General features: G+C 37.2%; 1 protein-coding gene across 2 annotated transcripts in view; it reads left to right on the forward strand.

Annotated features, from left to right (window-relative positions):
- The window catches only part of VRK2 (VRK serine/threonine kinase 2), an 89,141-nt gene that overhangs the window by 57,901 nt on the left and 12,193 nt on the right, over nucleotides 1-19,047 (forward strand). For both annotated transcript variants that reach the window (XM_024552768.4, XM_024552769.4), the window contains exons 8-11: nucleotides 2,740-2,872; nucleotides 11,662-11,782; nucleotides 14,000-14,058; nucleotides 17,810-17,976. In XM_024552768.4, coding sequence (XP_024408536.2) covers nucleotides 2,740-2,872; nucleotides 11,662-11,782; nucleotides 14,000-14,058; nucleotides 17,810-17,976 — 480 coding nt within the window. The remainder of the gene's footprint in view (nucleotides 1-2,739; nucleotides 2,873-11,661; nucleotides 11,783-13,999; nucleotides 14,059-17,809; nucleotides 17,977-19,047) is intronic.

Genomic DNA, 19,047 nt, shown 5'->3' on the forward strand with positions numbered 1-19,047 from the left:
TCCGTAGCAGTGCAATTTATAATAGCCAAGTGCTGGAAGCAGCCTAAGTGCCCATCAGTAAATGAGTGGATCAAAAAACTATGGTACATTTACACAATGGAATACTATGCAGCAGAGATAAAGAAGGAACTTCTACCTTTACAACAACATGGATGGAACTGGAGAGCATTATGCTAAGTGAAATAAGCCAGGTAGTGAAAAACAAATACCATATGATCTCACCTATAAGTGAAACCTAATTAACAAAACAAACAGATGAGCAAAATGGTAATAAAGAGCAAACTGACAGTAACCAGAGGGGACAGGGAAAGTGCATAATGGGAAAGAAGGGGAAGGGTCGTCAAGGAACATATATAAATGACCCATGGACAACGAGGGGGTAGGATTGAGTGTGGGAGGTGAGGGTGGGTGGGGCGGGGAAAATGGTGGGGATAAAATGGGGACAACTGTAGTTGAATATCAATAAAAAATATTCTTTAACCTAAAAAAAAAGTTTAGAAAAAGAAGACCCAAATAAATGAAATTAGGAATGAGAGAAGAGATAACAACGTAACAACTAATAACACAGAACTAAGAATCATAAGACACTACTATGAACAATTACATACCAACAAATTAGATAACCTAGAAGAACTAGATCAGTTCCTAGAAACATACAACTTACCACGATTGAATCATGAAGAAATAAAAAATCTGAACAATCACTAGGAAGGAGATTTAACCAGTAATAAAAACCTCCCAACAAAGAAAAGTCCTTTCTCAAGGACCTTAAGGACCTGGGAGTCACTCCTTTAAAATGTAGTCTTTAAGAAACATGGTGGTCCTATCCCTTCAGTCTCTGAAGGAGGAGGGGAAGCACCAATTAGCAAACATTGATGACTGGGCCACATTGCCCAGTCTCCCCGAATGTCCTGCAGTCCATTTGACTAGCTCACCCCCAGCGCTGAAAAGCTTTCCCACCTTTGTTTCAGTGTAGAATTTAATCTCTCTCCCCTGGTGTGCTGATCTTGAATACTTTCTTCAAGACAACATTCCTTGTCTTGAAGGTCTTTGTCTTTCAACTCCCTTGTCTTTTTTAACTTGTGCAGTGCAATATCCCCTTGACTGTGATTGAGAGTGAAAATTCTGGAGTCAGACTCTGGCTCCATTTTACTACGCAAGTCACATAATCCCACTAAGCTTCAGTTTGCATGAGTGAACTGGAGATGATGGTACCTGCGTGCAGGATTCCTGTGAGGATGGCGTGGGTTAATGAATGTAAAGGTCTTGGCATGCTCTGCGGTGTACTAGGTACCCCATGAAGTTTCAGTCTTACGTTTCTGGCTAATGACTACATGGAAAGCTTCCTGATAGTTTTTTTTCTTCCTTCTTCCTTCCTTCCTTCTTTAGTGTATTTACTATATGTTTCTGTTTGCTAAATTACCCATATGTACATTTCTGGGATCTACTTTGTAAAGTTAAATCTATCAATTTAGTTCTTGCAATAGATAAAGATAAAAATGCATTATAAGTAGTGAAAACAAGTGACCAGTTACGCTTCTGGTCCTGAGGTCGACTGACGTAGGGCGCAGGGATCCGTCACTGGTGAGACTGTGCTGAGAAGCAGCACCTGTGGACAGGAGAGGCAGAGCTGCTACGCTGTGTTTGCAGACACGCTAGCAAGCTGTGTTCTGCAGCAAATGAAGAAAACGCTGTGCTGTTTATATTTTGAAGTTCAAAACACCTCCCACTTAGGCTTTCCTAAAACCCAAAACTTAAACTAACATTTAAATACTAAATTTTCTTTTAATAGATATTTTAAAATGCAAGTTGTCTTTCAATACTACTATGTTGTTTTGTAGCTACATCATGAAATGTCTCAATCCCTAAATTTTAAAGAAATATGTATGAAACAACACATTTTAAAAGTTGAAACTGCTTTCATTTGGGAGGGAGCATGGTAGCATATAATTGGGAACTACTGTACTTCGACTGCACGTCAGAGTAAGTATCTAGGCAGAGCAGCTCCCCCTGCTCAGCGTATGCTCTCTCTGTGCCACTGCTTCTCCCTCCGCCTTCTCCAAAGAAATCAGAGAGGCCTTCTGACTTTTAACAGTTTATATTCTGTTTGGAAACCCTGCTTGCAATTCTCACTGACTCACAAAGATAACAGTGACGGTGTGGACTGGTCTGAGAGGCCTAAGTACTGCACTGGTGTTCCATTCTTAAATGCAGACAACCTGCTCGTGTTTTTTTAAAGAGTCATTACCTCTTACAGTCTCTTCACTAGTTTTATACTTCCTGTTAATGGGGGCTCCTGGAACTTTCGGGTTATATTTTCCCATTGTTTGCTCTCATCTCCCCCTCTGTGCTTGAAACAATGCTATGTTACTGGGAGGGGGTGTTACAAGAAAAGGCTGAGCCTCATAGGCTGTATGAATACAGATAAAAAGACCTGTGGTTTATAGATAGATGTCCAGATACCCACTTGGAGGGAAGGGAACTTGGGAGGCAAATAAAAAGACTGAACATCTGAGTCAACTCAGAAACACAATATGCCTGTCATGAAGTCAGGCTTCAGGTTGGGAAGTTAGTTGCTGCGGCCCCCAAGTGTATGTATTTTATCATAAGGCACCAATTGGTTTAATAAAATGAAGATCTAGGGCTGCTCTTAACCTAACAGTTTCTTAAGACTTAATTATAAAGGCTATATTTTCAGAGGACAAAAGCATTATTCATTTGTCTGCTCATGTCTTCCAGGTTTATCTTGCAGATTATGGACTTGCCTACAGATACTGTCCCAATGGGAACCACAAACAGTATCAGGAAAACCCTAAGAAAGGCCATAATGGGACGATGGAGTTTACTAGCTTGGACGCCCACAAGGGAGTGGGTAAGTTTCTCTTTTCTTTTTCTTATTTTTATTTCACAAGAATAGTTAAAAGAGTAGTAGGACTCCATGAAATGACCTTTGCACAGTCCCTGTGATAAGTGAGAGCACTGGTGAGATTTTTTATCCAAAGGAGTGAATTCCTGTATGCCAGTGAAATTTGTGTTAACGTGGAGGAGGTACAGACTGTGGCAAGTGAAGAAAAGCAAAAAGGGTGTCAAGAAAGCAGAGCTTGATGCTCATTTTGGGCAGGAGATTACTAGTCTGTGTAGGTTCCGCTTGGAGGTCCGCAACTGGATTTTTCTGCTGTAGTGAATATCGCAGGTTTGGCAAAGGTGCGCACGTGAAGAGGTGCTCCTGGTTTTCCTTGTCCCTTATCAGGGGTTTGGGAGATGCCACCTCTCAACACCAAGAATATCTTTTCTGAAACTATAAAGTGTTAACTTGTAGAAATCTCTCCTAGTCTCTTTTCATATATCTTACTTATTTAAACTCACTTTGATGGTATTGGAAACACATTTGCAGGTAAATTACATACATAGTCCTTTTATTGGATATTGATTGTACTGCCTTGCATTCCAAGGCAGACTTAATTCAACAATTCCCTAATTAGTTAAAGTCATAACCTATGTCTTGTATTCATTTACCATTAATTAAACCTTAGCTGTTTATTACACTGCAGTCCAAATCCAATAGCCGACCCAGAAAGCCATGGAAAAGGAAGTGGGAGGTCAATATTGAAAATATATGGTACGGAGTCCCAGTGATGGTTGCTTTGTTCTCAATCAATATGGTCAATGCAACTGTACTTTCTTAGTTGCTCCGTCAGCAAGACAAAAAGTCAATTCTAATGTTATGCTAGTAAAAAAAGGGTGATTATTGAAAAACTTTGGCTTTCAAAATTATATTTTTTAAACTTTGTTTATAAAAGTATTTTCAAATATGCTAAACCATACAAATGGTTTTAAGCAGCTTTGAAAGAACCACATTCTCACTAAAAGGCAGTTAGACATTTGTTCTTGTTAATGATTGTTGAACTGTTACCCTAAACGGAGACTGTCTAACGAGTTTTACTTGGTGCAAACAACGGTGATATTATTGCTTTTCCTATTAAAAGGACCGTTGGCCATGTAATGTAGAGGGTCTCGATGATTTCCCAGAGCAATTAAAACCCACCCTGGCCGCAGGGAGGCCAGTGAAAAAGGTGAGGCAAGTGCCGCTGTGTCAGTTGTGTGCTTTCTTCCCTCCAGGGAGAATCGTGGGCTAGATCTTCTGAAATGGAAATCAGCTTTTGTACTTGGGATTAGAGTAAAAGAGATGGCTATATTACTTTGCAAGGATAGTTTGGTTAGAAAAGTTAGAAAAGTAATGATCACTCAGATTAAGAGTGTGTTTTTTCACCATGTACATTGGTAATGAATCAATGAGCATTTAAAGATATAAACAGGACATGGCTTAAATTAGAAATGTAGGAAGCAAATGCTCATTGATACTGACTGGGTTCTTGTTCAATTTAAAGTTCTTTTACTGTCAGTGAAGTTTGTTCTTCACTTCTGCCAGATTTATTAGTATAAAGAATTTTCAGAAAGCTGGGAATACTTTTTTGCTAGTGGTATAACTGGAAATTATAGATTCTTAAGCATATGTCCAGTTATGTTAACTTACAGTTGGGCCACTCATTTCAGCTAGTAGGTCTAATCCTGATACACTCTGGTTTTGACTCCTAAAACAGCTAAGAAACCAGTGTGACTGTTGAATGGGAAGAAGAGTTATTACATATTGGTCTGGTCAGTGATTGAACTGTGGTAATTCTGAAAGTCCTCTTCAGTTATTCCATAGTTTAGGGCAGTGTTCATTGTGCTCTCTTCATAAAAGATTTGAACAAATTTTTATCCTGTAGTCCATTTAAGTTGTTTCCCGCCTAAATAATAACACATGTAATGAGTAGTATAGATTTCACCATGCTACGTCTTCGGGGGAGAATATTGAACTGAAAATGATGGGAGGAAGATATTGCATCCTGGGAGGACTATTCAGGGAAGAGCCTGTCTTACAAATTTTTGCTATTTGTTGTAAAGTTACATGCTGGAGTAAATCCTCATTTTTGTAGGTTGCATAGGATTCCTATCAAGATTTCTTTAATGCATTTAAAATAGAATGTGTACGAAACGTATAGGCATATCTGTATCTATATGTAGATACACAAATACGTGCACACACACACACATAGCTGCATGTATATGGCCAAGGCAACTGTACTTTCTTAGTTGCTCCGTCAGCAAGACAAAAAGTCAATTCTAATGTTATGCTAGTAAAAAAAGGGTGATTATTGAAAAACTTTGGCTTTCAAAATTATATTTTTTAAACTTTGTTTATAAAAGTATTTTCAAACATGCTAAACCATACAAATGATTTTAAACAGCTTTGAAAGAACCACATTCTCACTAAAAGGCAGTTAGACATTTGTTCTTGTTAATGATTGTTGAACTGTTACCCTAAACGGAGACTGTCTAACAAGTGTGTGTGTGTATGTGTGTGTATATATGTGTGTGTGTATGTATATATATACATATATATATGCTCAAGTTTTAATATGCAGTTTTAGTCTGGTATGAAAAGTAAAGGGTTGTATATCCTCAGATGTTTGAACTCATTCCTAATGTTTTGCATTTAATTTTCCAAATTAAAAATTCCACTTTAGACTTTTATTAGAAATGAAATAATTATGTAGCCATATCTAGGAACCAGAATAAGCAGGGCCACAAATCCTGTAGGTTAATGCAGAAAGTCAGATTTATAAATATTTATGTGTTTACTTTCAGTCCAGTCACTGTGTAGTTTAATCGTAGAAAAATCTTTTCTATACCAGTCCAACTCAGAGAGCAAAAAAATACTCAGAAAGATAATGCAAAAGGAAACATAAAGAACAAAACAAGTTATCACTCGGAAGTGGACCCCAGGTTGTCGAGGCCGTTGGTGTGTGTCAGGGGTGTGTGTGTCCCGTCAGGCCCAGGGAAGTGGTCAGGCTGAGTGTGAAACCCGTTCACGAATTTGCCGTTTAACGGAGACTGTTACCCTGATCAGACTGTCTGGTCTCTGCGCTTTCTGTCGTGGTTATTCACGAACCTTCAGCTTGTATAAGGTGCCAATCAGCAGTTTCACCTAAGCATTTTCTAGTTCAACTTTATGTAAAAGCAGGGTTATTTGTATTACTACAAACCAAAGAGATACACAGAGATGAATGGCCAGATTGACAGATGAATGGATAAATATCTCTGGAGCTGCCATGCACATACATATCTGTGTGTTTTTTCTAAAGATGGCAGTTACTATTTAAAACTTAATTTTCTTGTATGACCCAAAGGTATTTTCTCTGTGGCTGAAGTTCTTCATTTAGTGTAAAATTAGGGTAATGTATGTTGGGCTTATCTCTTATTAATGTTTTATTCTTCATAAAAGCTAACATGTATAAACATTGACATATTTGGGGCTTGTTGCCTAATAATTAAAGAGAATTATATCTGTGTCAAATATACTATTTTAAAATTTGTTACATTCTTAGCAATGTTAAAAAAGCAATATTTGGATCAATGTGTGGTATGGATTTTTGTAGATTTTTCTACTCACTGAGGCATGCAGTCAATACCTAATTTCTCTAGAGATATACTGCATTTAACATATTGAGCTTTTTTAAGTACTTCAGACCTGTGCATTGACTGCATAATACCTGTTTTAATCTGACATCATTGATGACCGTAAAATATGACACCTAAATTGCATTTTAAATGTCTGTTTATTTATGTAATATATTCAGTTATCAAGGAAAGATATTTTACATGCTTCTTTATTTTTGCCAATTGCTATCGTATATGAAATCCAAGTCTTGTGTTATTTCTTGCATGGTTTCATTTCACTCTAATTTAGCACTCCAACTTACAAAATATATGTGAAATAAACTGAGAATGTATTTTCATGTTACCAAACTTGGGGAAGTGACATGGTTTACACAAAACTTATTCTCTTAAACAATGATTCAAAAAAGGAGCCCATTTTCGATTATAAGATGTCAAGGAAAACCATCAAGCTATTGACATGCTCTGTTGGATCTGTCAGTGATCAGAAAAAAACACTGTTGACTGCTGTAAATAGTCTTTGATTGATGTGTTTCTAAACAATAATGAAGATACTATTTCTCCTCCATGGCATGACCCAATTTTGATATTTATTTTTTTAAGGGTGATGTTATTTTTTTATTAAAGATTTTATTTATTTTTAGAGAAAGGGAGGGGAGGGAGAAAGAAGGGGAAAGAAGCACCAATGTGTGGTTGCCTCACACACACCCGCTAACTGAAGACCTGGCCCAAAACCCAGGCATGCGCCCTGACTGGGAATGGAATTGGTGACCCTTTGGTTTGCAGTCTGCTCTCAGTCCACTGAGCCACAGCAGCCAGGCCCAATTTTGACATTTAGGTAGAACTGTTTGGTTGGGTTAAGGATACACATTGGCCAAATGTAAGATACCTTTACCTTTGCTCTATTGAATTAACTTTTCCTAAGCCTTCACTATAGTGTTTCAAAAAAAAAAAAAAACAAAACAAAACTCTAAGGCTTAGAATTTAAAAGGTGCAGAAAAAATAAGGGAGACCTGGGTTTAATATTTTATTTGCAATGTTCACACACTGCATTCTCTTTTTCTAGTAACCTTTTTGAATTTGCAATAATTTGTTGCTACTATAACATTTTCCAGCATTTTATACATCCGAATTTACAAAATACTGACTAACAGAGGTTACTAGTTAGAAAAGCAAAACTGAAGTTGAAATTTGTTTTGCATATAGTCCCCTTCACTTGATCAGGGGAGCATCTTACTCACATATGTTCTGCTTTCTTATTGTCATTTCTGAGCATGTATGTTTAGTGTTAGACATTTAAACCCTGTCTGCTTGAGGCAGAAGTTTTCAAGTTCACTTTACTATTTCCTACCAAACTGGTTTTTGTTCACACTTCATAATGTTACTCTGTATAACAAATAAAACTAAACAGAAAACACTTTAGGCTAATAATCGGACCCATTTTGGGATTAACACGTGCACTTTTCCTTTTCTCCCAATCCCTTGCATTCCGTTTGATGAATTGGGCCCAGATGATTTACCCCGGTTTGTTCTTAGAATAAGGACCAGTTCTCTAAGGTAGCTCCTCTGTAGTTCTTGCACCAGCTTGGGAGGACTATTTAACCCTGTGTGACTTAACGTTTTAGCTAGATACCCTTCTTTATCAGAATGAAGTAGTTTGAAAGAAATAGTATCTTGAAGGGATAGTTGCATAAAACATTTTGTTGGTGCTATAGCTTGGACCTCAGGATCTGCTGCTTGTTTATTCCTTACCAGAAGAACTCTGTTTGAGTCAGTGTATCTTTTGGTATTTTAAATTAAAATGCCTACTTCAGATAATTCCCTAACTGTAGAAGTAGTATATGTAATGTTGTTTGAATGGTGTTCAAAGTAATGATGGAGGCAAAGTAATTATGAGATTGAGTGTGGGCTTTGGGTTTGAAAGACGGATTTCAATGCAGAGCTCTGTCAGTTTTTGCTCTGTGATACTGAGCCAGTTATTTAACCTCTCTGAGCCTCTATTTTCTTATTTGTCAACAGGGTTAATAATACTTACCTTCTATTGTTAGGATGATTAAACGAGATACTATAAAAGTAGTTAGAGTGTCTGGCACAGCAGCAGCTCCATAAATCACATCAGTTGTTTTTATTTTAATGATGCATTTCAGTGTCAATTGTTTCTGTAATCTGCTTGCTAGTGAAATAGAACTCAAGTCACCACCGGTGCCTTTTTTTTCAATCATTTTTACTCTTAGCAATCCCTTATAATTTAGAAATGTTGAGCAGTCGAGAACAACACAGGCTTTCCATGAAAAGTCATTTACCTCGCTCCATATTAATAAAGTAAATAAAAGTTAGATGCTAAATTATATTTGGAAACTAACAGGAGAGTGTAGAAGAAAAATATTAATAACTAAATTTTGTTACATTCCAATAGCACTATAAGTAATAGTTTGATTTTTTAGGAAGTCTACCTAAAAACATACCATTAACAATTATATTAACTGTCAAATGTAACTGAAGAACCCTCTGTGTTAGAGTGTGGTGATTGCAGGGGGAGGGAGTTGGCGGGAGTGGAATAGGGTATGGGGGGATCAGTGGTGATGGAAAAAAAGACAATAAAATAAAAAATAAATAAATGAAAAAGGGAATATAAATTATACAGAAACAAAAGAATCCATAATATATCTCAGCTTTCAAATTTAAAAAATATTTTTTATGCTCAGACATTAATAATCCTCTTCAACTATAATCTTCTTGTTTTTATTTTCAGCATTTTATTTCTTTTGAAATACAAAGGAAATACCTAGAATAATGTAGTAAATATCAAAGTATTCAGTTCCTAGATGCAATACTTATTTTTTATAATGTCATTTATATTTTGATGTATTTTAAAGTCAAATATATATAGGATCAATTCACTGTGTTATTTACATATTATCTAAAGTTTATTTTTAATTAAATTAACAGGTATTAAAATCACTTTTCTGTGTACAGTAGATGGAAAGAAGACATAACTATTGGTAGAATCTTAGTGTTTAACTTCACTAAAACACATCAAACTTTGTAATTTGTTTTTCTAGGAGGGAATTTCAGGCGACACATGTATTTAGAAACATTTTTAATGCACCTATCTTACTCTTTAATGGTGGAAAACAGTAACTATGGGATGTTTTAAAACATTACATATATTTCTATTGAACTTAATGGAAACAGTGGTAAAACTCTTGCCTAACCATAGTTATTAATGTATATATACAGTAAAAGAAAATAAGTAAAAAGTTGCAAATGTGATAATGTATTTTAATGAGTTAAGACCAAACCATAATAGTGAAGGAAAGTTAACTCTCAAAGGGCTGTTTGAAATGAAGACCGGTTTACGAAAGATTGGCTTCAGAAATCTAAATGACTTGTCTTTATGGCAGCTTCCTATCAATTAATCCCTCAGTTGGAGGGTGGGAGGAAGTGACTGGGAAGGTTCATTCCATTTTAATTCTTGATTGTTTTTCCTCAGAGAGCCTCTTGTGTGAAGCCTGTGTCGTCTAAACAGGTGCCAGAATAGAATTTTTTGAAAATTAGAGGATGTGAATTTTTTTAAGTGGTGCTAATCAGGAATTGCCATAGTGGAAAAAGGACTTGTGAGCACATCTGTACAAATGGGACCAGTCCATTATTAATGGAAGATTTATTATTGAAGAAACCACTACCAAACAGTGTGCTAGCGATTGTGTTTTTATTTTCATACGAGAGCCAGCACTTGCATTAGACATTGTCGAAGCCTGTGCAGAAAGCAAATGGCCCCCATGGGAGGGTAGCATTCTGCTCGGCTGAAGGGCCTTTAATAATCCAGTGCTCTAATAGCAGTTAGGATGGAGTATGTGTAAGGGCCAATCTTGTCTTCTGCTTTTATAATAACTTCTATATGGTAACCAAAGTAGTTGTGACGTGCTAGGAGCATTGCTCTTAGGTAACTTTTTAAAATAAAAACTAAGTTTACTGAGTGGTTTTTTGGACTTTGTTTAATGGAAGATAACAAAATAGGATCTCTGCTGACAGCACGTGTAACAGCCACAGATGACACTTAGGAAATTGCATATCTCTGCACAGATGAGCATCAGATGATGGTAGAAACGTGAATACCAACCTATTAAAACAATTTGGAATGGTTATAAAAGTGCGTTCATTTTGTGGGATTTTGTTCATGTTTTAATTATTACTTCAATAATATTTGTTATATTTGACACGTTCCTTCGATTTCATTGACCATCTTTTGGAATAAGGCACTTTAAAAAAATAAAATAAAGTTAGGATAGAATTAGTCTATAGCATTTAGTAGTTTGATCTAAAGGATATTTGCAGTGGCATGAAAATGTTATTTCACTGCATTTTATATGAAAAGCCATCTTGTAAATGCTGAAAGCCTCTCTTTGGCTTCAAAATTGTCTTCCCACCCCCTCCGACCCCCACTCCCAGGCACACCGTTGCCTCAATCCTTACAGTTCCTGTCCAGGATATTTGACCAGAATCTTAGTGCAGCCCTGTTTATATCTGAAATTACTATCTGTAAAAATTTAGAACCTTGTACCCAAAATAGTAGGCATATTTTATCCTGTACTTTCATTAATTAAAAAGTATCTTGAGACCTGCGTTTTAATCCTGCACACTAGATGGCAGTTTTGTCATATTCTTCCAACTTCAGATGCTGCCAGTGTGAGTGGAGCAGAAAAGGCCATCAGTGTTTAGTCTGCGCTCACAGGGTCTCTGCATGACCAATGCGGACCCCGTGGGCTTCCTGGAACATATGTTAGCAATTTAGCTGCAGACATTTATTTCTTTGTTTTACTGCTTGGCTCTTTGAGAAAGTGTTGGTGCCAGGTTATGGGTTGTCTGGATCATGTCAGAGGCCATGGAGATCAAGTTCATGTGACAGGCTAGACTAAGGAAGGATGAAGTTGGAGGAGGTGAGGAAACTGACCCGTACTTTCAACAGCAACAAGTCACTGCCTGTCTGTGGACTGGAGCCAAACGCCTTGCGCCTAAGTTTTACTCCAGCTGAACAAACAAAACACGTTGCCCATTTGGCTTTTTCGTATTTCATCAATAGTAGTGAAATCAGTGATTTCCCTATTTCTCAAAACTTGCTTATCCCTCATCTTTCTCTTGAAATGCTTTCTCCTACAGCCCTGTCCAGACGGAGCGACCTTGAAATCCTCGGCTACTGCCTGCTGCGATGGCTGTGCGGGAGACTGCCCTGGGAAGGGTGCCTGCAGGACCCTGCGGCTGTGCAGACTGCTAAAACAAAGTAAAGAGTTTCAGGGTTCCACCATGTGCGGCTGCAGGTCTGAGGGGGCCCGTTACAGGGAGTTAGTGTCCCGGGGAAGGTACCGTGTACCCAGCGTGATAACCAAAGCACGTTTCTTAAATTTGAAAAATAGTATTTACAAAACTGAACAGCTTACAGACATAAAATCCATTAAGATAACAACTATGAAATCACATGTATGTGAGTTATAATAGAAACTATAAAGTGAAATAGTTGTTCCTTCACATGGTTTTTTCCAAAGCTTAGATTCTAGGTGGTAGTATTTTCAAGGAAGAGTATTTTCAAATTAGCATTGTGTAAGCATAGGTAGGTAGTCTGAGCTCGGTTTGACTTATATTAACTGTGCAAAGCAACAACGTGGAATGGGATAAACATGGCCTATATTTTCCGAGGGAGAGTAACATGGTTCTTCCTTAATCCTGTGTCTTAAAGGGAGTATATTTTGCTTCTGAAAGGAGAAACAAACAAAAATTTTATATGAGGTGTTTATAGGAAAGATAATCTTGTGAGCCATATAAACAGTTTTAATATTTCACATTCAATTTTTCTCAGCTACAATGTGTTAGCATGAAAATTAGGTCAGACCGAGAACAGAGCGTGTTACTATTTTACTATTTTCTCACTGATCAGGCCTAAGAACAAGTCAATTGCATGTAGCACACAATAGCCATTTTTTTATTATATAGCAATATATGCTCAACAGTAGTTACTCACAGATATAATATCACAACTGGAAAAGGCAGCTATGTTTTAAGTAGGGCATGTGACAACAGAAGTTTACAAAAGGGTCAGCGGATTCAGAGAAACCAATCTTCAAATTCACTGTGGCACTGGTGCTCAGTAGAGAGAAAAGCTAGCCTGCAGATGCAGAATAGTACCGATTACATTTGTAAATACTGACATACTGAATATTATATGAAATATTTCTCCACTTGGCATGTAGATCATCCCAGTCCCTCACCCAAAATGAACACATTTATATAAGTCAATATTAGAACCATCTAATCAGTTATTTACTGCAGAGATCGATGTGTCCATATTAACCCCCATGGAACTGACATTTTTCAATATATAGGTCAAGTCAAAGCCCAGTAATGGGCATATACGAACAGTCTCAGTATCCAGTTTTCCACCTCAGTTTACTGAATTTGAATAATGTACTTTATTTCAAAGATTAACATTTTAATTCTAATGATTATTTGTTTTTCTCATATTAAGATTTACTAACATGATTTTAGATTTTTTATCAATATCATATGTAGTTGCATTCATCACTGATATCTTTAATATGCCTAGGTGTATATTCAAATATAATAATAGGGGATCATATAAAATAATAAAATATAGTGCTAATAAATAAAATCTCTCTTTACATTTTGGGGATCCTTATATATGTTAATATCTTCATTTTGATTTGATTACTAGTAAAAACCTACAGATCAGTAAAGCTAATATATTATGAAATGTGCAATTAAGGTAAACTGTAGACATTTTGAAACTTCTTAGAGTGTATAATATGTAATTATAATTTATTCAACCTGCTGAGAAGGCATAACCCTGAATCTCCCATTAGGGCATGCGCATCTCCCTCGCGCCCTTTATTTCCTGACGTAGGGTGATACTAGATCAGAGCATTTCTTGTCGCGGTTCTGCCTGCACATACCAGGAATTTTAGTCGACTGTTTATGTATTTGTGGCTGAAGCAATTTAAGAGAGTTTTACTTGTTCCATGTAAAACACTGAAAATTGGTAGAATGATGGGGGTTTTTTTGTCTTTGGGATATTTCTTGTTAACCTGTTTAATCATAGGGTAGCATAAAACACTGCCCAATGGTAGGTACTTGAGGAAAAATATTCTTAAAAATCCAGACACAGTGTTTCTATGTATTTTTTTCATGTTTTTAAGAAAAAATTCTGATAGATATTGCTACTTCTACATTCTACATTTTACACATGTAAACTTTGAATTAAAGCATTTATTACGTAGGTTTAGGTGACTATAAAATTGGTCACTGAGAATTGGGGGATCTTCCCCACCCCTACTTTCCATCTTACTGTTACCGGTGGGTGAAAAAAGTACTAAAAGTCAAGGTATTGGTGATTCACTCACACAGAATTTGAGGGTTGCTTTCTAATCAGGGCAGTGGATCCCTGGGTTGCAAACCAAGTCATTGTGTGCACTCTGTTTTGTTTTAGTCTGTTGGATGAGCTCCCTGAGTCAGTGCTTAAATGGGCTCCTTCCGGAAGCAGTTGCTGTAAGTCTGACGACGGCTTCTCCTTTCTCCGATGCGCCTTGCAGGTCACCGCGTGTGGCAGTTTCGTTTTGCAGCTGTTTAGTGCACCCCCTCCCATTCGACAGGCGTGGGGGCAAACTCTTCCGGGTTACACACAGGTTGCTAGAGCAGAGACTGGTTGGGTCCTTTGTGACATGAGAACACAAGGATGCTGCACAAAAATACTTAGGCAGCTTTCTGGGCTCTGCCCACTGGGTTTTTTTTCTTTAGATACAGATTATGGGAATCATGCTCAGGTTTAATAATCAGCTTTATCTGGTATTTCTGGAGTTGACTTTCTATCTTTGTTCCTCCATATATTGTTGAAAGAAGATAACATTGATCTAAGAAAAGACCACTTTAATCAGTAATTAAAAACAACAACAACAAATCATTAGACACTTGAATGCTATTTAGAACCTGGGTCACAGCACCAGAGTTTGGATTGGCAAAAGCATGTGGCGTTGGGATTTGGAGGTGTGCTTCATTGAATGGTTTCCCTTTCAAGTTAGTATAGACCATTCCTGGAATTCTTTAATTGACAGTATTATTAGTAAGAATAATAAATCGCTTGAGAATTACCGAAGTGCCTGTTGTTTTCAATGCATGCTGGGCACGGTGAGCACCAGTTTAACAACTGGGTTACATTGTCTTACGGAAAAGAGCCCCCTTTGGCTGTCATGCTTGCTTTTTCTCAGACAGACAAGCAGAGTGAATCTCGTTCTCTATTTATATTGGTCAGTCTCAAAGTTAGCTTTTAGCTGACTTATGAAAGTGAATAGGAACACTGACCCTCCAGCTAAGGTCAAACAGTGTCAGTTCCCATGTGAGAGTTTAAAAGAGTTAAAGCATCTTAAACTTATATTTATAGCCCTTCTCTGACAAGAAACCAAACTTTTCATTTTCACAGGAAACAAGAACAGACCAGACCTGCTTTCCCTCCTCTATTCCCCAAGACCCTAAGTCTGCCTCCCCACGTCCTGCTGTCCCTTCTCTTCTGATGGAGCGGGGTAGATGGCAGCGTGTTGTCATTTGGGGGGATGGGTGGAAAGATGGAAGTACTGGATTTTTCATAACTGCACTGAGTAACTTGGTCCAAAGGCCAATATTCCTTTTTAACTAATATTCTTATTGGCATTTTTACTGAGCCATATAGTTTGTGTTTTACTTAACAAGAATGCAAAGAAAAAAGAGCTAGGGAGATGTCAGAATTTTTTTTTAATTGTATAACTCCTTTCCCTTTCCTGTTCCTCTTGCACAAAAAAGGTAACTGTTCAGTTTTGGGTTAGAAAAGCATGCCCAGATGTCCTGGCTCATGCAACATCAGTGTCTGCGGGCCAGTGTGCATTCTGTGACACTTCTCTCGCTGGAGCTGGGGTAGGAGAACAGGGGAGTGATACAGGAAAGTGTGGGAAGACTGCCAGGTTCCTCTTGTTCGGCACAAACCATTTGACTGGATAGTATTATTTTATAAAACGCAGACTTCTATTTCTAAGGCACAAAACATTGAACCTTTAATAGTAAGTGAAGGTCTCTTAAGTTAGTCAGTTATGCTTAGGAGAACGGGTATTGTAAGCAGGAAAATTCAACTGATTTACAAAATGTTTATTACTAAGACATTTTATAAAACAGCCAGGAAGTTGGCAGTGTGCAGGTCCAACTCAGTGTAATAATAGTAGTTTCAAAAGTTTCTCTCTCTTAAAGTGATAGTTAATATTTCACTAACTTAAAAAGCAGGTAATTTAAGAATATCATAATTGCATAGTAGTCAAAGTAATTTGGTTTATAGCTTTGGAAATGTGCTAGCAAATTAAAAAATGTACTTAACATAAGAAGCCCAGATCTTGAAAGGCTAACACTGAACCCATACTACATCCCAATAGCCTAAACTTCAAGTTTACAATAATAAATTTGTAACACGGGTGGCTCTCTCCTTTTTCTCCCCCTCCTTCCTCCCTGGGCCCTTGTTTTCTCAATCCCAGGCCGGTGAAGGCCTTGCAGGGTAGCCGCTTGCCGTCGGTAGAGTGCTGCAGTCTTCCGTCGTCTTCTAGCAGGGACTTGTTCAACGTGTTCACCTTGTTCCCCAACGTGTTCAGCTCTGCCCTCCATTTGGGATATTTTGGTTAATCGAATTGCAATATTTAAACCAAACTTGGCTTGCCAATCTTGAAAGGCCCAAAGACCAACAGATTATTTATATTAAAACAGCAGTGACTGTAATTAATCTTTTTTTTTTTCTTGATCATCCCTTCAGGAATTGAATTGGATGCCGCCAAAGGGCTCCTGAAAACATGGGTTATACATATGATGAAACCACAGCACTTGCTAGTTAACAGAAATCTGGTTGAGCGAATGCTAGATAACAGATTGTATATATCTTATACATTAGAGAGGAAGAAAGTAGCTTGTATAATTGCCACAGTATCCAAAACAAACAAACAAACACACACAAAAAAACCTTGGAGCCAAGAGTTCTTATTTTAGTCACATTAGCCTTATGTTCCTAGAAAAATAGCTGTGGATAGTATGGCGTACAATGGTCACTCTCTGACTTTCCCAGAGGAAACACAGATGATGACTGTTCCTTTTGGAATGTTTCCCTGTGGGCAGTGGAACCCAGTTTCCCTGCATTTCCCATTTGAATGGAGGTAGGCCTGGAGGGGAAGGGTCAGGAAGTCGCTCTTGCCAACCCACCAAGCCTCCCAGATGTTCTTACCACAGGATAAAGGAAGAAGTACTTATGTCTGGGTCAGTAGTAAGTTTTTTTTGAAGGGAAGAGTCTTGTAAAGCCTAGTTTGTAGAGTATCTGAACGTCACCATAAAGAAATGATATTACAACATTAAAAAAGAAAAGAAATGAAAATGTGCCCATTTTTTGTAAACAGCGTATGGTATTATCACTCTTATCTGGATTTTAGATTGAACCTTCATGAAACAAAAATGCAGAAACTGCATTTGTTTTAAGGCTGCTATGTTTGTATCTTTTGGATACTAATTCTGCTTGTATTTAGAAGTTTGTAGTTCATACATTTTTTTTGGTGGGGGGAGAGTTACCTTACAGTCCTAGGCAAGAGGTTACAGTGGATTAAAAAATAAAAGGTGCAACTTCTCATCCCTCTGCAGTGAGTCAGGAGGACTGTGTTGCCACGGACGCACTGGGTTGGCAGTGTGTGGCGGATGTGAGGGACACTTGGCGAAGGCCACAGTCCGTCATGGCTGAACACATACAATTCAGGGCCATTTCTAAATGAACTGTTATAATCTCAGAATCAAAGCCTTAATTAAAATTTGGAATGATTTTTTCCTTTGAAGTAAGGAGGTTTATAATAACAGTTGTTCTTAACTGAATTTTTAAAACTTCAACATAAAAAAAAAAGTTTGATCTATTGTATTTTTCAGGTACTTATTAGTAGTTCCACCCCATAAATCAAAAATATCTAACTATAATTTTAAAAATTTGCTTACTTGACAAGATTAGTGAAATAAATACCAAAAAAGATGTGTAAAAAAATACCAGTTTCTCTCATCTTGTCAAATCTGTATAATCTGTAGATCACTGTATATTTCAGTCATTTTTGGATATCATTTAAAAAGTGCTTTTCATTGAATTGTTCATTCTTAGCTTCTTCGGGATATGTGTGGGCATAAGAGAAAAAAAGATTTTGGGGATTCTGGGGTCTTGACATCCCTTGCCAATTATGAATGTCATATAAAAAAATTTAATACTTCACAGGTGAAATAGCCCAGTATTTGGTATGTGCTCATAATTTAGCCTATGATGAGAAGCCAAACTATCAAATGCTCAAGAAGATTCTGAACCCAGGTGGAAGACCTTTAGGACCGTTGGAATTTTCCACTAAAGGACAGAGTGTAAATGAGCATGCTCCAAACCATCACAAAGTAAGTAACGAAGTCCCTGGGATCTTGTGCTTGCCTTCTGTGAAGCGTTCTTCCAAATGAGGCTGTTTTAGGTTTCAAATGAGTTTGACAACCTGGTTTCTTGCTTATTATATTTAATTCCTTTCTCCTTAACTCAGCTCCAAGAAATTTTGTTGAAAGTTCTTTTTGATTTTGACATATTATTTCTTACAGAAAACTAGTAGGTTCTGTGTTCTATTGTGTACTGTTAAAGAAATGAAGCTGTCACTGACGTCAGAGAGAGGTCAGAGAGAGGACTAGGTTAAGGCTAATCTGACTTTATTCATGAAAACCTTTATTTGCTGCTCTTCTTTAAATTTCTTTCCTCTTTTTTTGCATACCAATTTGGCCATAATTGGGTGGTAACAGTAATAATCTTAGATTTAAGCATATTATTTGTATGTGATATTTCAATATATAAACAATTCTTTTTTAAAAAAGTTATTTTTAAAGTTACATCTCCTTTTCTTTGCTGTCTTCCAACAGACACCCTTACATCAAATTAAAAAAAAATAAATAAGGGTTGGAACTTGAAAAACTCCTTAAACTTGAAACAATACAAAAGAATTAGCACAAAACATTTTTTAGGAAGGTGGGGGAAACCTCTGACTGCTGTCAGCAGCATTACTAGGCAGGCAACTAAATGTCCATTTCTTCCTTGACACTATCCACATGCAAAAAAAAAAAAAAAAAAGGTGGGACGGCTTTTTTCCCCCTCACGCGTGTATAATAAGGTAGGGTCAGGATGCCGTTCGTTTTTAATATTTCTTGTGAACTTTGGATCATCGCAAGTGTTCATGAGCCAAGAATGCAGGATGCAAACTAATGTGACTGATTGGCTGCTAGATGAATGGTGAGTCAAGTGTCAGTGCACAGATGGTTCTGATTTGCTGAATTTTGTAGCTGCTGCAACTGAAGACATAAAATATCCTTCTAGTCATAAATTAGCTCTTTGGAAGCAAAACCTTGACACCAGAGCTTTACAACCTTCAATTAGTAGGGAAAGAAGTATTTGAATGACTGTGGTATTGACATCTGTAGGCCTGCATAGTA

This window comes from Desmodus rotundus, chromosome 5 (genome assembly GCF_022682495.2).
Source record: "Desmodus rotundus isolate HL8 chromosome 5, HLdesRot8A.1, whole genome shotgun sequence".
In the NCBI taxonomy this organism is placed as follows: domain Eukaryota; kingdom Metazoa; phylum Chordata; class Mammalia; order Chiroptera; family Phyllostomidae; genus Desmodus; species Desmodus rotundus.